General features: G+C 47.4%; 1 protein-coding gene across 5 annotated transcripts in view; it reads right to left on the minus strand.

Annotated features, from left to right (window-relative positions):
• Nucleotides 1-961: 961 nt before the first annotated feature.
• The window catches only part of LOC135374752 (muscarinic acetylcholine receptor M5-like), a 399570-nt gene continuing 374207 nt past the window's right edge, over nt 962-26324 (minus strand). For all 5 annotated transcript variants that reach the window (XM_064607680.1, XM_064607676.1, XM_064607677.1 and 2 more), the window contains 2 exons: nt 12717-12831; nt 962-6879 (listed from right to left, as the gene is read on the minus strand). In XM_064607680.1, the coding sequence (XP_064463750.1) occupies nt 4293-6860 (2568 nt within the window). In that variant the 5' untranslated portion in view covers nt 6861-6879; nt 12717-12831 and the 3' untranslated portion in view covers nt 962-4292. The remainder of the gene's footprint in view (nt 6880-12716; nt 12832-26324) is intronic.

Below are 26324 nucleotides of genomic sequence, written 5' to 3' on the forward strand. Positions count from 1 at the left end.
CATAGTCAGTCGACAGGGGATAATCGATAAAATATAAGTCACTGTGGTTTTCGACGTAACAATCGCTGTTTTGAAATGGTTGTTCGCACGCATTTACAGCAATGATCCAGAAATGTAATGGCGAATTCCACTGGGTCGGAGAGCCAGAACAGCATTTTTCTTTTTCTGCTTTTCGGCGGAAGATGAGCGGAGAATGCGAGAATTCGCACAATCCTGGAACAAAGGGGGTATGAATTTTTTCCGTACTGCACGTGTAATTCTTTGTGGGAGCGGTTCTCGTTCGTAGGCCAAACAGATCACGCGGTTAGAAAAGGCTTTTTTTTTTTATAAGCAAACGCAGGAAAGAATTGTCTCTTTCGTCATTCTTTCCGTTTCTCCTTTTCTCCTTCGGTCACTGATGGTTGCTTCCCTGATGTTCTGTATAACTTGCAGTTAAATTTGCGAGTCGGTTAGCACACACAATGCGCGGCGCCGCTCCGACCTGATGCGCGACACTATAGTCAGTGACAACGTAAGTCATACACTTGACCCCGCCCCCACACAAGAATCGCTCCGCGCGCGCGAATGTAGTGCGGCGCGGCCAAGTGGGGACTGGGGGAGAGAGAGAGAGAGCGACGGGAGCCATAGATGAGTGGGCGGTCCCAATTGTAGGACTTACGTTGTCACTGACTATAGACAACCCAGCAACACTGGCGGCGTCAAATGACTGTCGTTATATGATTCGAGCGCGACCTGCGGTGCTCTGTCAGGTCTCTAGCAGCGCCACACGAGAAAAGCATCGAAAAGAGTAGTGGCGCCATGGCAACACGACTAAAGCCGAGACAGAGGCAGGTTTGCTCCTCGAGCATAAATATTCGACTCGGTATTCCTGAATACACCTTGCGAAAAATACAAATAGTAAACGAAATGCATTCATGATCTCTTCAACAACGCAAACAACTTCAGTTCCACACGCAGTGTCTGTCATCGAAATGCTGCTAATATTTATAAGACGCACAAATTTCTTAAATTTCAAATCGCATACAAGATGAAACGAAACTGAAAAGGGCGAAATCCACGTGAACTTTGCGTATCCCATATATGCGCTCAAACAACACACTTCACATAGCGGGACATAGCTCGACGAAATACTGACTATACCCTCTGCACATCACTGCGCCCCAAGAAACAGTGGGGCAACCTCAATCAACGGTTTAGCTCCAAGGAGACCCTGCACCAAGTCCGATAAAGCAACCACACTTTCAATACGTGCAGTGGCCTCTGGCTTATACACAACCACAAGTGACGCGTTGATTCTGCCCATCAATAAGAGGAAGACTTGATCATGAATATGTCGTCTATACTTTGCACAGGCTTGTTTGTTTTTTACACGACAGACACATAACCTACAGAGTGTACACTGCTACCGTGCTTTCACTACATGGCATAACGAAAGCAATGTCTCATGAACGATGATTCACAGTGAGTGAATGTGTATAAGGTTTAACGGTCAGGTGTAGGTTCTAAGGCATGAACGTTGAAAGTAGCCAGGTGTAGATGATGCTACTTGGACATACTGATAATACGAGTTACGAAATAGGAAATACACATGTCCTACTATTCAACGCACGAATATTAATGAATAGATTAGTAGAACGATAGAGAACAAACTGATATGTTGTAACCGGTGCGGTGTAAACTTTAGTGGTGCTTCTAGCCCTCGTACGTTCACTAAACGGCGATTACTTAGGTGTAAATACATTACGTGATTAACATCGTTGATTTCACATGGGTGCCGTCAAGTTAAGAACATGCATGGAACACGTTTCGATGAATAACCCAACCTACCCAACGATCGTGTACTGCCATTTGCCTAACGTAGAGTATCATGTAGTTATGTTCTAATTTCGTCTGTCTACACTTCGCGGTTGTCACATAAATCACATCCAGCGCCACGACATAGTACTTGGCAATTTTTACGAATGTTTTAAGTATCCGAAGTTGTTCATCAAAATGATAAAAACGTTGCAAGCAATCGTTCCAGCCCTGTTCACTTTGATGTCCGGAAGAAAAAATAAATAAATGAAAAATACAGTCAAAGATCGAGTTTCCAAAAATAAAAGTGGGAGAGCAGCGGGTAAAAGCATCCTAGGAAGTTAATACAAGGACGGCACCCAATTACCCATTCTTGTCCATGTAAGAGATAAGGGAACGCTGTTTTTTGCTCCGTGTATTCTAAATTATGGAGCACACATTATCTCGCCGGCAACACGGAAGCCCGTTGTACCGTCGACGCGAAGGACATTCTTTCTTTCTTTTTTTTTTTTGTTTTTGTACTGGCTACTGCATCAACGTTCAGCACATTTAATTTTACACGTGACCACTCTGGCAACTGAAGAGTTAAAAAAAGTTCTCAATGGCACAATGCTCACTCTCTGTCAGCGACAGACTGTAAACAATAGGTCGGATAACGCAGAGCGCTATACTCAGCGCGTTGCTTTAAAATATGTGTGGCGCATAGCGTGACGTCAACGGCAAGAAGACTCTGATATATATTTTGTGCAACAGGAATCTTCCGACTTCAGATTGCAGAAATTAGACGTCTATGGGTTTTGCTCATGGGAATACGACTCCAGCATCAGTGGATGAGCGTGTGTCTGCAGTTTTCAGGGACACTCACGGTGGAACGGTCAAATTAATATCACGTCAGACACGTCTTTGAGCTGCATGAATACAAAATGAAGTACGGGTTAAAGGGTTCCGGCGCAGCTTCCGTCACCGCTTTTGTTCTCCACATCGAGACCTCGATGCACGCCAGCTGTCACGGATCTGCCTCTCGTGCAGTCGATGCATGACGTAATAGACGATTTTACAAACATGCGCGCGCCACCAAGCGCGCGGCGCAAAGCACCATGGGAACTTTAAGCGACACTGCTCCGTCGTCTGCTTCGGTTATGGTTCCCCGGCTGACGCTGCTGCTGCGCACACCGGGAATGTTGTTGTTCTTCTTCTACCTCCGCCTCCGGCCGTCTCGTAATGCTGTAAGACGCTATAAGTTCCCATGAGCCCTTGCGTGCTACAGGTTGCGCGCGACGCCGGCGATGACGGCGCGATGACGCCAAATGAGATTACCTTCACAACCAGGTTTGTGGCGGAATGTAGTCACCCGTACAAAGCGGTAAGTGCTCACTAGCAGCAAATTTTTGCGTGCGGTTAAAAAGTAGTATGTGGAATTGCCTTTTAAGATAGCTCGAATGTTGTAGGAAGGAGTCCCGACGACCTTGTCTGCCAAAATGTAATGAAAAATTGTGACCTTCTTACGTGTTTCTCACGTTATTTAGTACATTTGTGTTGGTGTGAAAACATGTTCAGAGCTTACGGAGAATCTACTCACAGACGGATCTTATGTACACATACAAATAGGGCAGGTGCGTGTTCATTTTTTACAAAACGCAATATAATGTAAAGGGTGCATGTACTCACTACAATAGTACAATACAATAGTATACGCATTGAAAAGTTTATGGCAGCTCCATTACTTTACAATTAAACTGAAATACAGTTCATGCACGACTGCTCACCACGGCCATTACGTCGGCCTTTAACCAGCAACATGTTGTTAGCGCAACAAACAGGGATAGAGAGGAGACAAGACAACACAGCGCGTTGTTGTTTTGTCTCCTCTGTGCCCCTGTCAGTTGTTCTTATAACATGCTAATCACGTACCAACAAGCAGAATATGCTGCTTTACTTTAACCAGCACTTTCTGTACTGGCAGCCGCACTCGTGCGACGCGCTGGATACGTCATGCATCGTCTGCAACAATGTGGAAAGATACCCGTGTTGGAGTAAAAAAACTGAGATCCTTTATTCGCACGTATCTGGTGCGTAGTTTTTCGAAGGGACATCGTACAGCTGCGTTAAGAAGTTTAGCAACCACGCCACATTTTAGAGGTTTGGTGCAAGTCATCCTCTACGGTATGGAAATGATGGCTTTAGAAAGAAAAGCGCTTCATAAGTGAGTGTCCTGTCTCCAATCCTCTTGAAGAATTCAAGCTATGTCAAGAAGGCTGTACTGGTGCCCTTTAGGATGCGTCATGTGACATTTCAATGTACACTGTAATTAAATTACTGCATGTAAACGAACGAATATGATAACCAGACACACATATCAACATATCATCCTGCTTGACACATACGTGTTCACACGAATAAACAGTCACTACAGTGTTTATAACGCAAAGCTAAAACTTAAAACATCTTACTTTTTGTTCCACATCCAAAAATTACCAAGCTGTCTCTAGAAGAAAGAGCTACGTCTTGTGGAGGTCACCGCGCAGTACCCTGTAAAACGTCTTCTTGAATTGTTGGTTCGCCAACGCGTAGCAGAAGGGGTTTATGGGGCTGTTGGCGTAACACAAAAAGTACGTGAAGTAAAAGAGATGATAGTTCACACACCCGTTGGGGTCTGAACAGAAGCCTTCAACGAGAGCGCAGATATGATACGGTGTCCAGCAAATCACAAACGCCCCGAGGATGAACGAGATGGTCCTTAATGCCTTCCTCGCCCGGTTTTCTGACTTGGATTTCTGCCTCCTGTCATTTTTCCTCTTCTTGTGTATCTTCTTACTGAAAGAAGACACTAACGTTCGACTACGCGACGAACGATTCGTCGAGCATTCTCTAGACAACGTCTCCATGGGCGACTGCTCCACCTCAATCATGCACCGTGCTTCATCTGGATTGGCCACCCGAGTTATCGTTTTCGACTCCGAACTAAACTCGAGTTGTTGCGTTTCTACGATGCTGTTCTTCGTGTGTGGGGTAAGGAATTTCGTGGACTTTGCTGGGACAGCATTCTTCTGGAGCGAAGGCGGTTTCTCTTCCACCGCGTCTGTCGGTTTGGGCAAGGGTAGGACTCCTGCCGCGGAGGCAACGGCGGTGCTGGATGAAACGAGCTGCGACCGGAGATCTATGGGAGGTGTGCTGCCGTGGCTAGCGACCGAAGGTATCGAAGGCAAAGATGCTAGAGAAAAGTTATCACTCTTAGGTGACGCGATGGCGAGGGAAGTGTCTTGGTCTATAAATTTCAGGTGGTCGGCAACTGCAGGTGGGGGAGGTTCGAACTGTGACCGTACGTCTAACGTCGCCGGTGGAATTGGTTTTGCAGAGGGGGATATTGACCGTAATGGTTCTGTCGGCGAAATAGTCACAAAAGGATTTCCACAGTCGGAACCTGGAGGAGTTACTGGAGTCATGATGTTCTCGGTGTCTAGAAGACTAGGCTCTGACGTGGAGTTTAATGAAAAGTCCTGCTGGAAGCTACGACGACTGGAATTGGGCTTTTGCTGCGAACTCAGCGGAGATCTTCTAGGTTGCTGTGGGCTTGACCGGCGTCTGTCCGGGTGCGGTACGGAGGTCTGCTGCTGAAAGGAATGCCTCGAACGCGTCGTCGTCTCAGCGTGTTCGGTCATTGGAAGAGCAGAGGCAAGTTGCTTGGCAAGCTCCGATGTTCTTCCTGTGGCGAAAGAAGGTGGCTCGATCCTCAACAGAGTTGCCTCGACTATAGACATTCGGGTGGCGCCAGCTTTCGACGCTCTCTTTCCCATTTTAGGCCCAGTTTTGTGGGTCTTGACCTTCCTCGGCTTGTGTTCTGACTTTGGTGGTCTTGTACTTGCGTCTTGTGAATATTCTTCATCCGACTCAAAGATGGGGCTGCTAGACCTATCTTGGTCCGAATTGTCCTTTCCTTTGTCTGAAAAGCTCGTCGTCTCTGTGTTGCCCGTGCGGTTGGAGGACGTCTTCTGGCTAGAGCTCGAATCCCCACTGCCAGGTTGCCCTTGCTCAGGATTTCGAATTATTTGCTGACATTCAGTCATGGAAGTCGTCTCAGGTTGCTGCTGCGTATCCTGAGCCTCTGGACCGGCACATTTCGGTAAACTAGCCCCTGGTCTAGAACCCGCACCTCCCCGTCCCAAGGCTACGAGAGACTGCATCTTCTTTTGTTTCGCCGCTGACTTCTTTTGCATATCACTCGCCGTTTTGTATATTCCTCCGTACAGAATGAACAACACAACTAACGTAGCGTAGAAATAGCCAAATATGAGAGACGTGTTAAACACCGGATCCTTTAGAAACTGAACTGCACACTCGCCGGGATCCAAGTCTCTGTAACCGATGAAATGCTCCCATCCCATGATGCTTATGAAGAACACTAGGAACGGCACGATCCACGTGATGGCGACCATCCAAATGACTTTGTCTCTAGTCCTCCAATTGCGATACTTTGTCGCAATCTTTACAGAACAGTAACGATCGATGGTGATGAGTAGAACAGTATAGATGGAGACGAGACACACTGTGTGGTCCGTCGCCAGCCAGAGGTCACACGGTATGGGGCCGAGTTCCCACCGGCCTACGAGGACATAGAAGGCGTAAAAAGGCATCGACACTACACCGATCAGCAAGTCCGACATGGCCAAGGAGGCGATGAAGTAGTTGCTGGGCTGCCGGATGGCACGCTCCACAACGAACGCAGTGAGCACCAAGATGTTTCCGCCCACAGTGAGGATGATACATATTCCGATGAGCACACCGATTACGACAGTCTGCCACAGGGCAAACGGTCGCCGCCATTCCTCTGTGCTCGACCCGTTCACTGCAGTGTCGTTGCAGGGACTCTGCATAGATGTGTTGAGACAAAGCAAAGCAGCGGTCGCTGCGATGGTGGACGTAGAGTTGTCGGGTGGTTCCCAAGGAAGAAGCGTCGTCAGGGTGGATTCACTGGGAACGACGGTAGCCTGCGTGATCAGTGTTTCCTCTGTGTCCGGTTGCGTCCACAGGTCCATGACAGTGGACGCCACTGCTGACAGCAGGGCCATGCCTCCTTAAGACGATGACCTGTGCAGGAAGAAAGGTTGGGACGATAGTCCGAGACAGGTAGGGGTGTTGAAGGAAAGGGTGGGGGAAGATGGAGTCATGCAGATGGAGACGACACGTTACAGAACGAAACTTAAAAAAAAAAACGATACATGTACGCGCGTATGGAAACTAAGCACTGTCAGTTTTGCATGCACGGATGTCTATGGGAGGTGCAGTATCATCATTACTATAGTTACTGTGTACTTTACTGTATTTGATGCACACGTTTACTGCATAGTTACTGTACTGTGTCATAGTACTGCACTAGCGCTAGCTCACAGGAAAGACGTCTTGAGCAGAGGGAACAGAAAAATATCGCACAACGTAAACATTAATGGAGCCATTGTCGTTCCCAGTAGGACATAGCCTTTAATGGCATCCAGGTCCTAGACATTTTTTTCCAGCTTTCATACGAGTAGCAGCTTCGAAAATCAGTCACGCTGCGCACATTTTGTGCCACAAGAAAAGGGAGAAATGCATATAATCCTTTTGTTTACAAGTTGTAGTGCACAGGGACCTATGCCCTGTGCAAGATGGATACTGTGCGTGAGCACCATAGCATATCATATGCCTTCAGCATAGATATTCCTGGGCACAAGAAGACTAGAATCACGTGCAAAAAAAGAAAGAAAGAAAAAGAGCTCTAATATAGTGGGTGTTTCACGTAGGTCCCCCGGCTGAATAATTCGGAAACAGGTCGTGCTATCGAAAATATTTCTAAATAAAACTCATCACTTTTAAATTTTACTTCGCTCTGTTTTACCGATCGGAACATTGAGCGAAACCTATTCCAGGAAAAAACAAACGAACAAACAAACAAACGCGTCGACTTATTTGGTTTACATATTTCTTGCACGGAGCAGCGTACCGATGCTCTCTTTCGCTCAGCTGTCCGGCTGCCAAGTACGTGCTCATTCGTCTGGTTCACGCGCGCGGGTGAGGAAGTTTCTTTTTTTGCCACGCACCACAGAGGCAAAGTAACAAACTTCCCCATATATGTGTAATTCGTCTTCTTATGTTACATTTTAACGAAATTCCAACAATGATTTGCAATCTTAGGTGGTCATAATGGAGTAAGAAATAATTGACTCTGTTGTATCCTTGAATTTGAGCGTTTTTTTTTTATCAGTGATTACGAATTATTGCTGTCAGTTGTACTTTGACGGACCATTTGGATCGTTTCACAGATATTTTTTACGACTGCCGCTCCTGCTCTAGCTCCAATGGGGACTGGCAGTATTTCCAAATAAAATAGGATAAGATATTACTGAACGTGGTTACTATACAGTACAGTACCCTAACAGAGCAGGACGAAGCCATAGATCAAAGACAGCCCTTCGGGGAATTATATTGTGCCTCTCGTTTCTTATACCCCGACCACGTGCTCACCCATAATACCCTGCATAATGCGCATATTTTATCATTTGAGCCTACTGAAGTGGACGGCGTTGAAAACTGGCTGCCAGTAACTCACTTTGCGAACGAGCACAACGCATGCGGAAGGAGATAGCTCTATCAGGACTGCTCTGACCACTCTGCCTTTTTGCACGAAACTTCACATTTGCACGTTTACACAATGAAAATGCTTCAGAAAAGGAGCTGTCGACAGCGCTTGGGGCAGGTGCAGTCCACAGTAAGGGCACTAAGCAAATACAGAACAAGGGAATTTGAATTTATCTACGCCAACTGCTCCCGTGCCAAATGGTAGGCGACGAGGAGCTGGCACCTTCAGCTAGAAAACTTCATTGACTTGGTGATCGGGCCCGGAAGACAAAAATCGGTCCTGTGCTGCAACGCACAAATGCGTACAAAATAGGTGCAGCTCGAAACCCTCCAGTTATTCAACGGCATGAAGGATAGTTGGTCTATGGCCATAGTATTCGTTTGTAATGGCGAAGACAAGACGATGTTACGCACAGCGTTTTAGGGTAACTACCGGCCCTGGGGTACCTTAAGTTTTAAGAAACAAAAAAAAAAAAAGGAAAGGAAAAGAAGAAGAAGAAGAAGAAAGAAAAAGAAGTCGTACGCGACCAAAATTATGGTATTGCAGTACGGTGCGTGCAAATGATGATTGCTTGACCTCTCCCTATTATTTTTTCTTCATCATCATCAACATCAACAACATGATTGATTGATTGATCAAGAAATAAAATGGGCAGAAAGTTATCTCGCGGTAACATGCGGTGTTCTAGTCATGGAAGAGCCACGAAGTCACAAAATAAATAGCCACAATAAAATAAAAGCCAAATAAATAAATAAAAATATATAAATAATAAATATATATAATTATATATAAGCCAAATAGTCACAAAGCTGCAGCTACAAAGCTGCTGATCATAGTATGAGGTAACTAATCACTAGAACGTTGAGGGTAGAGCCACTTCCCTTAACATTTTCTCACCCGTTCGCTGTATTTTTTCTACCTTTCTCAGTTACTAACAGTCATGCCCCTGTTACACGGGCAGTCTTCAATGACCCTTGAAACCAACATTAAACAGAGCCAGCAAGCGCGTAACGTGTGAACCTGTCAAGGAGCATTGGATCGAATGCTCTTTGCGAAGTTGACGGGCTACACGCTTGTGGTGGCGCTACGCGCGTGTTCAATGCAGAGCCGTTTATAGGGAGAGTTTGGCCATTCTCTGATCTTCTGCCGTCTCACGGGTGGAGCCTGTTTTGACGTCAGAGTCATCCTTGAGCCGCCCAAAAAGCCCGAATCCAAGCGGAATCCGCTTATCAGCCATCTGGTGCGCGCCATTTTGATGCTGTCCGCCATCTGGTCGACAGTACAGTCACTAAATAGGGGTACAGAGTATCACATTCCTTTTCCGCGCCGGAGCCACCGTTCGGTGTCCTTGATTGGGCCGACCGCGTCACGTGGTTTCTCCTTCCACGAACGCGTCGCCCATGTTGAGTCCCCTCCATCCAAAACCGGTTTCCTCGTTTGCGAGCTGGCGAGCTGGCTCGGCTGCGCGCAGTTCTCCGGCGGGGAAGGGGGAGGTCGGCGTCCCATTGCTAGGCGACGCAGCCGCGCTGGACCCAAGATGGCGGTCTCGCTCGCCGGCGTGGCTCCGTGCCGCTACTCTGCTCCCTATTTAGTGACTCTAGTCGACAGCTTTGCGGTCGCGCTGAATGTAATCTACAGGAATAAGCGGCTTATGACCCACAGCCGCCTGTGATGAGGGGGGCTTTGTTGCCAAACTGAAAGAGTTCGAGGACGAAGGGCTTTCAAACGACGATGCACGCCCGTGTCTTCCCCCCTTGCATCGTAAACAGCGATCAACGTCAATATGGCGTCGGCGACCGGCTGAGGATGGTCGTTTAGCCGTGACGTCGCGTGACGCGCTTCAAGTTTGGCTCCACCTAATGGTCAAACTCTCCCTATAAAGGCCTCTGGTTCAATGCAGAGCCGTTTATAGAGAGTTTGGCCATTCTCTGATCTTCTGCCGCCGCGTGGGTGGAGCCTGCTTGAACGTCAGAGCCGTTCTCTCGCACTGCCTCAAAAGCCTGAATCCAAGCGGAACCCGTTCGGAAAACGCTTATCAGCCACCTGGTGGGCCATTTTTTTGATGTTGTGAGCCAGCTGGTCGACACGTGCTTTGTCGCGCTCAATGTAATCTACCGGAATCGCCGGCTTAAGACCCACAGGTGCCTGTGATACGGGTAGGGTTCCGCGTTTTTGGCATTTGCCACTTCCCAAATATTTTTCTAGAAATTCGGCATATTCAGAAAACTTCCCAATATATCCTTGCACGTGGTGCTCCATGCCGATAATTCCGGTACCTGACTGCATCTTTTTCCTCCGGAGCATCACACTATCGTTTTTCCTTCACCTCGTTTCCAGGCAGAACGTGGAGAACATTGCTCAGCGGAGCCGCTAGAAGCAAGTTCGTGGAAAAACCTTCCCCCGTAACACTTTTATCAGTGGGTCGAGGGGTTCAAGTACAGGTGGAACCCTCCAACAAAGGGAAGAAAATTCGTCGCGTTCTCAGTGTCCTAATGCTATGTAGCACTCCTTGCATGACTCATTATAGCTGCCGATTTTTCGGCATCTATTATGGGCGCAAGCGTTTTAAAATGTCGAAATTATCAGAATCTGACAAAGCACATATATTCCGAAAAACACCTTCCGAATACCCCCTGTAATACGCTGTGCAAGTGCGTCTCTGCGCATGAGAGGAGGCAGTGAGAGGGAAGAGGGAGGGCGCCGCCGTAGCCAATGGGGCTTCCCGAGTGGAGTAACCGGGAGAGGAGATATGCGCAGAAGGCTCGGTTACTTGCAGAGCGTATAAATGACGAAAACGCGGAACCCTAGATATGGGGAGTTTAACTGGAAGAATTCAAGGTGGACGGGCTTTCGAAGGACGAAGTGCGCACGTGTCTTCCCTCCTTGGGGCGACCACGCAGCTCATACCAGGAAAACTCATACCAAGACAATTCATCCCAAGCGAACTCATACCATACGCAACTATTTTTGCGCGAAGGGAGCTTTTGCTTTTGAGAGTAGCTTTTCAGATTCAAAACTCAAGTCACGCCGGGAAAGGCAATATCACGAAAAAAAAAAAAAGTCACAGAATATCCACAAACGACATTTACGGAAGCGCACTGAAGGATAGTTAAACTGCACTTGAATGGATATTGGAAATATGGAATTTTGAAAATAAATGAAATCGAAATTGTTCCACATTTTTGTCGTCGTGCGGGATACTCCTGAGTTTCAGAGTATACGCCTGGCTGCTTGCAAGAGGAATCCGTTCGGGAATTGGACCAATTCACTCAACGTGGAGGCTGTTGTTTAGTTATTCCCGCCGTTCTACTACAGTTCTACTAAGTCTGCCTTGCCATCATGAAGAATGGGTTACTAGTCCCTGGCTGGCGTCTGTCGTGCCAGGGCATCGCGAAAACAACGCCTGGAGAAGCGTGCATATGGGCTGCTTGCGAATAGTATTGTGAGGCGCATGAATACGGATTGAGCCCATCCATGATGTATTCAAAGTGTTAATGTCTTAGTATGTTCCATGCGACGACGAAAATGTGGGACATTTTCGATTTGATTTCTTTCAGAAATTCCCCATTTCCCATTACAATTGCAGTGCGCTTTAACTATACATCAGTGCGCATCGGCAAAATGTCATTTGTGGATTCGTACCTTTCCTTCAGTATAAGTCCCACTCTGTGTCATTTTTTCCTGGTATGGCCTTTCCCGGCGTCACTTGAATTTGAATGGTACAAAAAGCTACCCCCGTAATCAACACCCTTCCCACTAAAAAAAGAGGAGCTTAGTGTGGCATGAGTTCGCTTGGTGTGGGTTGTCCTAGTCTGGATTGTCTCGGTATGAGTTCTCTTGGCATGGAGTTGTCCTCCCGGTATGAGAATGTCCCAGTATGAGTTACCCCGCTATGAGTCGTCATGGTATGACTTGAGGGCGGTATGAGTTGCCCCGGTATGAGTTGGGTGTAGTTGTCTGGTATGAGTTGTCCTGGTATTGTAGTTGTCTAGGTTCGTGCTTGGGTAAAGCACTCTTTACATCGTAAACAACGCTGAGCATCAACATGGCGTCGGGGACCGGCTGACGACGGGACGACAACAGAGCACGGCGAGGGAGGTCGTTCAGCCGTGGCGTCGCATGATACCGTTCAAGGTAGGCTCCTCCTAATGGACAAACTCTCTCTAAAAACAGCTTTGAGTGGCTCATGTCACCAGCACTCTCCATAGTTTTACACTCTGTCTTGTGCCTCGTAGCTGTTCACTGTGGCGAAGACTCTACCCTCGTTTGTAAGGAACGTATCGTAAAGATGGAAATGAATGTGTATACATACGTGAACGTCGCCCGTAGGGTTGGCTTCATCTTGGAGGTTTGATTTGGATAATTGGCGGAAGTGAAGCTCGGCACCAACTGGCGCAGCCCAGGATGAAAGCATACTCGAAAGACATCTACAATAAGAGGAGAAAGAACAAAAAATTTCAAAAGGCGTGTTGTAGCATACACCCGACACAGTGAGAAAAAATTCGGCTGCTCAACGCGTTTAGATGCGCGCCAAAGCTTGTGTTTTCTTTTCAGTTGTTGCGTGTTCATTTTTCGAGCAGTAGAGGTTAGTTTTACGGCCGTATTCTTAAACGACTTTTGACTCAACAACTCGCCTCGACTGCTTCGAATGCAGGAAAGAGTTAGAGTTAGAAAAGAAAAAAATATGCAGATGGTGGCTCCTACAAAACACAGAAGCCGGCTACTCCAAAACACTTGAAAATAAAAATTGTAATAAGTTAGAGGAAGAAAGAAGCGCCATTGGACTTCAATCACGCGCCCGAGCTCTTCTAGGGCATCGTCCTTCACATCAACCCCAATGCCGTCCCGAGGCGTCTTTCATATACCATATCAAAAATGTCACATCTATATAATGTATTATCTACAATTATGGAACAGAGAACCAACATAGCAGGCTCTCTTATTCGATATGACTTGTTCTGCGCCGTCGTAAAGTCGTTCATCAACTTGTAAGTCTAAAGGCCCAACCACATGAGGCGTTTCTCCAGTGTTTTATCCTACCGTGGCGTTTGGCGAGCAGCGGCCAGAGCAGAGGAGAACAACAGAAACGGGACGCAGCCCCCGAAGCTGGAAGCGAGTAGATATTTCGCGGTGGGCGAGGGGGGGGGGGGGGGGGGTGTCGAGGTAGCTTGCTATGGTTGGCCGCACTCAAGTGGGCGACGGAGGGGGGGGGGGTAATGGCAGGATAGGCTCGCCGTTGTTGGCCACTCAGAAGTGGGCGTCGTCACGACTATAGCAAAAAAAAAAAAAAAGATCACAAAGAAAGGACGGACGAATGGAGGATAGAGGAGGATGAAGGATGGGGATGCGGTGAGGGTGCACGAGTTCGTCGGGGAGAGCAAAGTATTAGATGGGTCGCTGAGCAAGGCCGGCCTTCTGCAGAAAGAGAATGAGGTTTCTTGCTTCGGCGTAACGTTCGGCGGAAGAACCAGCGTGAGCGACGGAAGAGGTGGGAGCGGCGCGCAAGTGGCCAATAAGGTATCAGCCTCCCGTTAGGTTCATCCTGTCGGTTTTATGGGAGACCCCATAGATGGCGGCACGCGGAATTGCTAAGACTGCTCGGGGGATGGTGGATTGCGTTTGGCAGAAGATCGTAAGATTGTTGCGGATGTTAAAACATAATTCTCGCGTGAGCGTTCAACATGCAAATCACAAATGAAGTGTGCAACAGATTGATGAAGATGTCAACTGAAATGCTGTGTTCGCTCCATGTATTTGGGCACCTTGTGAATAGCGGGAACGGCATTCACAACAAATGGCTTCGTGAGTGCGCATTGCTGCTCAACCTTGTTCGTCATAAAATTTTACCACTCAAAAGTACTTTATTTTATACTTGTTTATTGCACGTGAGAATTGTCCGGATTGGTGTATGCGTTAAGAGAGAGAGAGAGAGAAAAAGACCAGTTACTTCCGCCACGAATGTGGAGACCCGTCAAAGAGGTGCAATTTTTGTAGTCCTTTTTCGTATTATCTGTGTAGCAGCGTTTCGCAGGCTTATTCTGTCAATGTAAGTTCCCATCCTATTTCTTTATTCATTTATATAGATATATGCAACACATGGGCACTCTTGGTTATCCGGTGTTTAACTGAAAAATTCATGCATCCGATGATATGCAATGGGCAAGACGCGACAACTTGTGTATATGTAATACAATTTAAATGTAATATAATTCAGAAACGGATAAGTCAACTATTAGTTGGCTTTAAGTTTGTTCTTCAGAGATTTCTTTTTTGCATATCGACCTTCCAGCAAATTTTCCTATTTCCTAGGATATTTCCAACAAAGCAGAAGCGCGCGCAAAAGTGAGCAACTATAGCGACACATCAGACTGGCGACGCCTTGCTTGCAAAGGACGGTGGAGCAAGATAGCCGGGTTCTGTGTGGTTTTCAAATGTGGTGTCGTAGCGAACATTGAGCACGTCCTTACAGAATGTGAGCTCGACGAAACGGAGAGGCAGCTCTGTGCTCAGTTGAGTACTGCTAGCTAACAGACATTCAACCTGGCTGCAATTCTTGGCCCATGTCAGAGCCACGCGTAACACTGGCGATGTTCATGGAGTTCCTCTTGTCTACCGGTTTGCTCCAGACGCAGTAGAGTCATACTCTGCATCTCAATGACCATTGGTGCTTCTTTCGTGTGTGTGTGTCGGCCCAGGACGCACATTTCCCCAGGGCGTCAGTCGTGACGTTGCCCACTTACGTGAGGCCGACAACGGCAAGCCCTTTCACCACCACCACCGCCGCCACCACAACCACCACCACCACCACCACCTCTTTTCTCTTCATCTTCATCTTCCTTTTTGTGGCGTAGCGCAGTCAGTGGAGGACAGCTCAACTGTTGTACTTGCAATTATAACCAACTTCATTCTCACATCTCACATCTAATGTTTCGCGTGTAGTGGGGTAGTGTACTGCTCTCCAGCGGTGGATCACCCCATGTCATAGTAAGGTTTTAGTTGTTGTTGTTGTTGTCAAGTTATGTGGAGTTTCTCTCCTTGAGAGAGTACGGAAATGTTCATATTGGACGCCGTCCATCCGCCGTTGTAGAAACTCTTCATGCGGTTAGCTTTGGCGTTTTTCGACAGCGTCGCTTGCCGCTGAGAAAAGCTCGGTCCTGTGTACGTCTCGTGTCGACGTTGGTTGCTGGAGAGCAAATCCCGGTTTCGAGGTGCAGCTCGAGTACAGAGACCTTCTACAGAGACAGAAAACGAGGACACGTTCCTATGTGACTGCGTGTATCCGAGGGCGTAAGTCAATGCCCAAGACGTTTTGATTCGTGATGTCCAGTAGGATAAAACAGTGCACTTGTGTAAAACAGTGAAAGACAGAGACTGCTCTGCAGTCCCTCGTGTCTGCAGGAACTACTTGTGCTGTCAACCCTGCAGTTGCTGATGTTATAAAACCACACGCAGAGGCGTTGGGTGCTGGACACGACATGTTCTTTCAATGGATTCCAGGACACTGCGGCATACCTGGCCATGATGCGGCTGATGCTGCGGCACGCGGAGCAGATCAGAAGCGTGCGTCACGACTAATCTATTTCAGCAAGTCCGACGCTAGGGCCATGTTGACTGCTTTGTGTCACCAACCGGCCACTGCTTTTTGCTTTCTTTATTGCATGCCACAACTTTGTATTACGAATATATACCCTACAAAAAAAAAACAAAAAAAAACTTTGCTTTCTCTGGAATTTTCCCCACGTAACCACTAACATCCTTATCTTTCGGAATGCTTGCCAGTGGACCTTTTTCACCATGGCCTGTGCGCATGCGTACGACTTCGAGGTGCCAGAGAGGATTATCTCCGTCTTCACCAGATGGCGCACTATGGGGACGACAGAAGTGGGGACCAGTGGGGAGACCGCACGAATGGCCCGACCTTGTTGGCCCCACTCCGGACCGGTTTTGGTCCTGTGTGCTATCCACGTGGATTTGTTTTGACGCACGCCGAGCATGGTTCGTTGGAGATGCCGCTAGGATACGACGCGTATGTGAGAAAGCTCCATTCCTGCCTGTTGTCCCGTTTCGTCCCCGTGTTCGTGAACCTCCCATTTCTGTGACCGGTCTGGAGCCAAGATCACTTCGTTCACATAATCCCCTTCCACACTCTAACAAAGCGGCCATTCACTCCGGCCGTAGAAGCCCGTACGCACCATTTCTTCCATGATAGGCAAGCCTGAGCGATGGGCAAGACACGTAAACAAACACAAACACGAAGGCTCGTGTCTTGCCCATCGCTCAGGCTTGCCTATCATGGAATTTATCCACCAGCTAGCCTGCATTTACGCCATTCTGTCAATCACCATTTCTTCCCTCTCGGCTGTTGACCCACAATTCTCATGAACCTTTAACACGTCACACCTAACCCTTTAAATACCCTGCCAAACATGAGGACGGTATACCCAAAAGAAGAACAGTCCCTGTTCGAAATATCGGTGGCTCCTGTCCTGAGGCAACTCCCTTCGCGTTACAAAGTAGTGCGTTACCGGTAACGCGTTACATTCGAGTAGTGAAATATGGTAACGCATTACATTTGGGAGAAAAGTAATGAGTAACGTAACGTCATTACATTTTTACTAACTAACGCGTGACGGCGTTATGCGTTACTGCGTGTTCGAGAACATTGTTTCATCGTCTAAACTTGAAAGCTTGAGCGAGGACCGTGCCTGCAGAATCCGGGAAAATCCCCGATTTTTTCTATTCATCTTCAACAATGACAAGAAGATCACATCGGCACCCACGAAGAACGCAAAAGAATTATTATTGACCTACCCTGATTGAGATATGTCACCTCTGTTTACCACTATTTTTCACTCCCTCTGGTATTTTTCGGACGAATGGAGGCAAAAGCGACAGAAAAATAGCCTCTACCTTCTGATCAAGTAACAGAGTACCAAGGGATTGGCTGTTTGGATTCGTACTGCGTGAGATAAAAGCTCAGCGTCTCTATCAACCTTGACAAGGAGCACTCACTGGTCATTAAGCCTCATGGAATCAGCGGACAAGAACGTTCCTTTATTCTGGACGGAGCTAACTCCGTATTTTGAAGTAGTTAATTGTGATGGGAGGAATTTCACGGTTCAATGCAAGCTATGCGTCCTGTCGAGCAAGACATATTCCACGAGCATCAGGTCATCATCATATCTAAAGAAACACCTCCAGGTAAATGAGTATCCCAAATTTAGTAGCTGGTTTACGCTTATGAATTGTGTGTGTTTTGTAGTTGTATAAAAGTGTATACTTATTTTTGCATTATGTTTCTAAGCCGTGTTTTACATGCGATGTGTAGGCGCTGCATCCGGCGAAAATGAAAGAATATTCACAAAATGAGACAGGATCATCGGTCGAGACACCTATGTGATTCAACCAAAAATGGAACATATTATAAGGACAACTCGTGAAGTAATGCAAAAGTAACGGCATTACTCACTAGAAGTAACGACGTTAATAACGCGTTACCTACTACCGCAATAGTAACGAATAACGTAACACGTTACGTTTTGATAAAAGTAGTGAGTAACGGTAGTGCGCTATAAAATAAACATAACTTCCCCACCTATGCACAGTGTGACTGACAGTGTGTGAGTGACTGACTGAGTGTCTTTGTCACTCATTGCTTTTATTGTAGTTAGCCATTTTTATTTTCCTAAGTGATCTGGAGTAGCCGACTCTCGTAATGAGTGCCTATTTCTCCTTATTTATTATTATTTTTGTCTTATCAACTCAACTCAGTGAAAGACGTTGGGAAAGTCGACAGGGCCTCATCTCTTCTGAGATCTACGGAGTTCTCACTTCTTAGATTCTGTGCTGACACGGCTGCACATACAAAGTTATAGAAACTGTTCACGTGCTGATATCGCGGTATCAGAGTATCAAGACACTGGCCATATGTGCACTATATACATGCGACCGACGGTTGACTTGAACTTGAGCTGCTTTACGTTTTTCTCTGTCCTTAAATTGCGCGTATATATACGATGTTGATGAAAGTGATAACGCGATCACATTATTAACACGCTAACTTTATATGGGCAATTACTGTGTATGCCCGTCCATAGCTTTATAGAGTCAACCACCACGTTACACCCCATCACAACCCATAATATGGCCACGTGACGACCCTATAAGGCCACAGCGTTTAAACGCGTTTGGCACAACGCCCAAAGATGCTGCCTCTCTCTCACTCTCTCTCTCTCTCTCTTTTTTCTAATACGATATTTGCTACATGATACATAGGACTCGGGAGTTCATGCAAAATGGATATATTTTTAATGGGTTCTAATGGGTATTCTAACGTTTCTCCACACATTATCAATCACAACGACACAAATCTACAACGTTTTGTGTGTCATGTAACCGCATATTTCTTCCCGATTGTCATATGACATGACGGTTGCATAATATGTTGGCGCCACTGGTTGCATATTGCATCATATTTCGGCGCCATTTTAACCTTTTTTTCACGTCTGTTGTTCCCTTTGTTTTGCCACTGCTCACGTTATTTCAAAAGGGGAATCATCGGCCCAAAACCCGTGTTCCAGCTACACGTCTGAGCTACTACGTTGCGCTTTCGTGGAACATTATTAGTAGACTCGGCTAGAACCACTGGCACGCAGAACGAACTTCTGAAAACAGAACGCGCGACAAGTAGTCAGCGAGTTCAAGCTATGATTTATCAAAACAAGAGAATCAAACTATTGAAGACCGTGAGCGCCGTTCTCGAAGGCAATGAACAGCATAACGAAGAGCCGTCTGCACACAGCGTAGTTGAGCTAATTCGCCGGGAATAATATCCAACGACAAAGCGCACATGTTCGCAGTACATGGCTTTCTCAACTGGCAAGACGGAGTCTTTAATCGGTCTCGTGACAACGCATATGTATGTGTGTGTGTGCACTTTTTAGTACCTGATAATGGATATGGTGCCATACTGCAATGATCAACGAGGAATACCTGAGAGTGCACACGTGAACGTACGTTCCAACTGCCCATAAGAAATTGTTGCAACTTCTTTCATGCCTTCTCCGCGTCACCACCGTCCTCGGTAGCTTAGTCGGTAACGTCCTGGCTTGCTGAGCTCAAGATTGCGGGTTCGATCCCGGCCGAGGGCGGTAGCAATGTGGGAGAGGTAAACATTGCTTTCAGCACCGTGTCTCGGAGATTTCCGGCGCACGTCAAAAGAACTCCAGGTGGTCCAAATTATCCGCAGCCGTACCATGCGGCACGTGCAACATGTCGCCACACTCCGCGTAACATCACAGTACCATTCCGCGTCACCATGTAAAAGCTCCTCAACTTTCAAAACTTGAGGTTGAACCTTTTGCTGGGGGATGGTCGTCATACCCCAATAAACGAGAAATATTCCAGGTACGTCCCACAAAGGCCGCACACGTCGCATATGGCCTGCTGTACGTCCACAATGCGACTTGGAAAGTGTCTATCGCTCTGGTATTTCTTGAGGTCCGCGCACGCGGTGGGGGGGGGGGGGGCAAAAAGGGAGCCCGCGTCTCATATGGTGGAAGGCGAAAGCATATTTATTACCGCGCGGTCTGCATTGGTCTTGGATTGTGGCCGAAAGGTTGCTGGGCACCCCTCCCCATGCGGGGTGTGCTGCCAAAAATAGGTGCCTTTTTGCTTAAGTAGTATGTGCAGCATTCATTTGCTATAGCAATCAATCACTATCAATTTCAAATTGATTCAACACAGAAATAGCATAAATTTAAAATATCCCCGGAACATCAAAATAGCCAAAATAGATGTCTATGCGACGGTTCTGGGATGTGAAATCAGTAGGAATCTGGCAGTCGCATGGATGTACTTTCTACGTAAACGGGCTCTCTGTGAAGCTCCCATGGATATCCTAACATCTAATTTGTGATATCGCCAGGATAAACCTGGGACGTATATGGTTTGCTGGGATGGCAGTCGTCCTGGGATCAGTTTGTGTCTGCAATACGCGACAACCTAGCCTTATATTGCGAGGTTCCAGTAACTCAGGTCACTGCTCAAGGGCAAAGTGGAACTTACCATCAAGGGCCTGGATCTGACGACAGCGATTACCATCATCAAGCTATCAAGATTCTGAGCTCATGAGTAACCTGCTGGAACACTTAAATGTCCGATGGCTACAACGGCTTGAGTGTGTTGATACGCAAGCTCAAAAGCCCTCAAGTACCGGAAAGCTCATACTGCATTGTCCTGATGACAGAGCTCCTGCGCAAGCTTCCACCTGACCTCGAACTTGAATATCATCGTCAGAGAGGTCCTCATAAAGCTCAACTGCCCACTGCTTCTTCTGTACCACGAGATACTCAAGGCCGCATTCTAGAAGTTGATTCGAGAGATCTTTCCTCACCGATGATGTTTCTGCGGAAGAGGATAGAATACCGAGAACGCATAATGCGACGGAAAAAGGAAACTCTCCCTCCAAGCTCCTGTGTCTCTCGGGAACTTCTCCTTATATCCCTTCAGACTCCGCTTTGACTACTCAGACGGACCGGTTGATGGAACGTGCGCGTATTTCTTTTCGTCAGGTCATGCGCTTTCAGATCGTGCATTTGGCTCTTCATAATTAAATATTTCAATTTCTTACGAACATTCGATCCCTAGGAGGTTTATCAACAATGGAACGTACAACGTCCAGTGAAGGTTTATCGTGCTGCTTATGCCGTTTATCATTAAACGGCAAACTACGCAGGGAGTTCACCATTCGAGCACACAGGCCAAAAGGTAGTTCAAAGTCCATATACCAGATGGCGCCTCTGCGGCCGGGCAAATGATGTTTTTGGCGATAACTAGAACGGGGATCATAGACAGTTTACTACGTGGGTGTAGTTTATTAAGCTCTAGCCATATCGCTGTCGCTTTATGAAGAACGCAGAAGTACTGCTCTTGTTATGAGAAAGGAAAGGATAAAGACGACGGAGAGTAACTGTTTCTGAGGCTGGAACAGACAAACAGACGAGCGCAACCAGGGATTTTCCCACGATTTTCATTTCAGGGTGTAGCGGTGACACCCATAATTTGCTGTTTTTCCGGCTTTGGAAGACATTTTGGGGAGGAGGGGTGTTGCGAGATCTTTGGGGGCGTTAAGGGGTGTTGGGAAAATGGTACTGACGGTAACATTGCCTTGAAAACGAAAACACTGAGTGTTCGTTTGCAAGGCGATGTTACGTCATCAAGCCAACACCAGCTGACCTGCCTATTCTTGTTATGTTCAGCTAGTTATACACGTGACAGAGTACCGTTTTTAATCTGCTAGCAAAATTGCGGTAAAACGGCGACGTGTGGAAATAATTCCAAATTCTTCAAGCAACAATGTATAATCTGCGTACCCGAAATATGGGTCGCAGCTACTGATGGCTACGTAACTGACACGTAGCAGACTTTTTTTTTTTTAGTTTGAGACCCAGTGTTACGCGCATCCAATGCAGTTTTGCCGTCGTACCTGACCAGCAATGCGAAGTTGGTGATAACTTCGAAACAGTGTTGCCCACATCCTTAAAGTTTCATTTTCCAAGAACAAACAAACAAACAACAACAACTTTATTTTCGGCCTTGGAGAGTGGGGAGTTTCATCGCAACAGGCGATACTCTACCCCAGTGCTTGGACAAACAAACAAAAACAACAGCAACAAGTATGAATGCAGTTAGGATAAAAATTGTGACGTAAGAGTATACTGAGTGCTCAAGCTATCGAATATATATATTTTCTGAGACAGCGCTCCTACTGCTTTATGGTACCTTTAAGTTAATAGTTGAGTGCAATGAACAATTGAAACACTTATTGAAACCTATCCCGGAAGCGACGGGGTGATTCGTGTTTGTAAGGTACAGCTTCCTGATGGAGCTGTCACTCGTAGGCCAGTTCAGCTGCTGAACAAGCTGGAACTCTAGGCATATTAAGCACAGAGAATGCATGGTAAGAGGAAAAAGGGATGGAAATGGAAATTACGGTGCCGAAACCCGGGAACGGGAGCCTCCTGTACCTTCGGCCTCTGCCCTGACTACACAGACGGACTCCCCTGTTACCAAGTGTGTTCTCTGCGACTCCTCTCATCATCATGCCGCAGATTGTAAGCTGCCCCTTACCCCTGAGGAGAAACTCAACAAGCTCAAGCGATCCGGGTGCTGCTTCAAATGCGGCAAACGACGACACCTCGCAAAGGACTCTGGGTCGGCTGCTCGTCTTTCTTGTTCCCGTTGCAAAGGGAAACATCTCACATCTCTCTGCTGCAAGAACATGCAAACTTCGAACGTTTCTTGCACGGGCCCAACCTATAGCACCCCCCTTCAGGTGTCCTGTCCTCCTGTCGCTCTTCTTGAATCGACATCGCCACACACCTCTCAAGTCAACGTGTCGGCAGCAAACACAAGTTCCATTGTACTGGTCCAAACAGCAAGGATTTGGGCACAAGGTCGGACTGGAGCACGCAAGAAGCTTCTCCGCATTTTGTTAAATAGCGGCAGCCAACGTACCTTTATAAGACGGCACACATCATGCAAGTTACGATGCGGCACTGCAGGATATGAAGAGCTCGCCATATTTGCCCTTGGGACGCCGTGCTAACACTGACTCACCGTGACGTAGAGTGAACGTAACACTTCATTTTGCAGTTTCGCAAAACGAGGTCGAGATTGAAGCCCTGGAATTTGAAGATTTCTGCATGGAAACGTTACCCGTTCCAGATAACGTTCTTATCTCCCACCTGCGTGATGACAGCATGTCCGTTGCTGATGACCCGGCTCTTTCTCTGGACATTACTGGAGTCTCATTGCTCATAGGAGCCGATTACTATTGGAAGATTGCTTCCGGCAACACGAAGAAGCTGCATGACGGACTCGTCGCTATTGAGACCATCTTTGGCTGGGTAGTTCAAGGTCCACATGCGCTCAACTCTTCGTTGAAAACCTCTACTATGCGAGTCCAAGTGACCCACATTCAGACTGACGACATCAGCATTTCAAAAGATCTTCTAGGATCTCGAACACCTCGGCATCAAGCAAGTAAATGAGACATCATCTCAGGACATATTGTTGAATAACCCGGTCTTGCAGCTAGGTCGGTCTGAGTCTACATGCTTGACTGACGAACGAACGATATGTTGTACGCCTGCCTTGGAAGGGAGAGCTTACAAATCTGGGCAACAATAGAGACCTGGCTCGACGGCGTCTGGACGCACTTACCTGCACTCTTCGCCGCGATCCAGACCTGCTGGTGGAATACGACCGGACTATTCGTCAATATCTTAATGACAATCACGCTGAAAGAGTTCCCATTGAATATGATTGTTCAAACTACTCCCGAGTCTACTACATGCCTCACCATGCCGTAATTAGGAGGGACCGTGAAACAACGAAAGTTCGTATCGTCTTCGATATCAGTTCTAAAGCTCCCGGGACGGAATCTCTGAATGACCTTTGGACCCTGGAGCCAACCTCAATCTTGATATTGTGCAACTCCTGCTGATGTTCCGATCTTTGGAAATTCCCATGAGTGCTGATATTGCAAAGGCTTTCCTGTAGATTCTCCTCGACAGTCCTGACAGAGATTTCCTGCGGTTTTTCTGGTACAGCACTCTACCCTCTACACAAGGAGAGCTACCACCTGTGGAAGTATGGCGAATGACTCGTGTACCCTTTGGCGCAACTTTCCCCTTGGCCCTTTCTTGCTGTCTGCCACTATTTATCATCATCTGCAGCTGCAGGAGTCCGCCTTCCCGTCGACGATAGCAAGACTGCAAGAGCGATTTTATGTGGACGACCTTCTCACTGGTGCTTGTGATCTTTACGAGGCCACTCGGGTGTTTGAAGAGACACTTCAAATCTTCGATGCTGCCAGCATGCCTGTGCGCAAATAGATCACCAATGCAGGCCCCCTTCAGCAAATCTTTGTGAACAGAGGTGTCACCAGAACAGCGACTACCGTCAAAGTGCTAGGCGTCACTTGGAACACCATTGATGACGAACTTTCATGTTCCCTATCCTCCGTTCTCGATTTTTTGAGCGTCAAGAGAGATACGAAGCGCTATGTTTTGCAAGGTGTCTCACGGCTGTATGATCCATTCGGACTCCTTGCACCATTTACCATCACCGCCAACACCCTATTCCAACGGCTATGGGAGAAAAAGACTACGTGGGATGCTCAGCTGACCCCGGAAGACGCACAAGTTTGGAACACATAGTGTTCAGGGCCACTGGTGTTCAAGTTTCTCACAACGACGGCTTCTGGCTGGTACCTCGACGCCTCAAGGGCTCGAATCTACGTTACACGTCTTTGCCGACGCCAGTCCTCAAGCGTATGGAGCCGTTGTCTACCACGGAAGTGCAACTACGTCTGGGAACACGATCTCGTTTGTGATTGGAAAATCTCGAGCTGCACCCCTTAAAGGAGCATTAAAGTGGTATCTAACATGGCCAAAAACTGCTGTCATCTTGTAAAGCAGTGTGTGAGAAGCATTCCCACAAGATATTTCTGTCCAAAGTTGTGTCACCACGGTGCAATTAATTTGGAAAATCGCTGCCGCGGTGACAGGCCGGAGCGCTCCAACTGCAGACCACACCCACTCTACTGCGACGTTGGTGATAGAGAGCCCCTCATTCGTTCATAGGAGAAACCGTCTGCTACGAACATTGCGAGCTGTTTCTTGTTGACTTCTATTCTTTGTATGATATATATCACGTTTTTTTTAAGCACATATGCAGCCTGAAAAAATAAGATTACGATCCCAAGAGTAATATATCCGTGGCTTCTGAGCAATCTCAGAATTCACAGTAGCAGAAAGCAAGCGATGGCGGCGGTATTGTGGCGCCACCTGTTAGCCACTGAAGCAACTGCGCGGTGAAAACGGTCGGACAGGCTGCACACTATCGGGAAGCACGGGGTTTTCGCTGTACAAGCGCAGTTAATTTCGAGCTGCACCACTCGTTCTTCCCGTGGTGTCTGCGGTCCTAAAAATCGTGGTTGTGTCGTGGACAGCCTTGAAACCCTCCGTTTCGGACATCACATAGCCGGAGAACGCATGGCGTCTCCGAAGCGGTAGCAGACGCTCCGGCCTGCGCGATGTTGCTCACTTCGATCATGTGGTCCGAGGTCCAATGAGGAGCGTCCTTACCACTTGCGTCACATAGTGACGCGCGTGCTGGCGCTCATCACATGCCTGTCGTGAAGGCAAAGGAGGGTGTTTCGCGCACGGGAAGTTCGGGGAGCTATTGCAGGCGTCCCAATTTCATTACGGTTGCACTAATTGTGGGAAAACTGTTTTCGGACGCCTAACATTCCATACTGACCAAAAACAGAAACAAAGTTGTGGACCTCTAGACTGCTCCTTTAAGAGGCAGACGCTTCCCAGGTTGGAGCTGCTTGCAGCACTGCTTGCCACGCGACTGTTGACGACTGTATCCGACGCTTTGCTCATTCCTGTTTCGAGCTGCTATGCATGGACAGAGTACATGATTGCCCTTTCGTGGATAAAGACCGCACCTTCTCGTCTACCACCTTTTGTAAGCTATCGCGTTTTGGAGATTCAACGTCACCTGCCTTTGAGTTGTTGGAGACATGGTCCTGGCACTGACAACCCTGCATATCTCTTAACACGCGGGGTCTCCACAACTGCGCTCTTAAATGCGACTCTTTGGTGGGCTGGACCTGCTTGGCTTTGTGATGAATCCACAGCTTGGCGTACAACAACGAGTAAGCCTCAAGCTACTATCGATGAGCCTCTGAATACATCTGTGGCTCTTGCACAGGCCTCTGCTCAACCATTATTTTCGTTGGACGATTACAGCAAGTTCCCTCATGTTTTGGCAGTAACCGCTTGGGTCCCGCGCTTTGTTTACAATAGTAGGCATCCAGAACCTAACAGATACGTCGGAACAATCA

This window comes from Ornithodoros turicata, unplaced genomic scaffold, assembly GCF_037126465.1.
Source record: "Ornithodoros turicata isolate Travis unplaced genomic scaffold, ASM3712646v1 ctg00000746.1, whole genome shotgun sequence".
In the NCBI taxonomy this organism is placed as follows: domain Eukaryota; kingdom Metazoa; phylum Arthropoda; class Arachnida; order Ixodida; family Argasidae; genus Ornithodoros; species Ornithodoros turicata.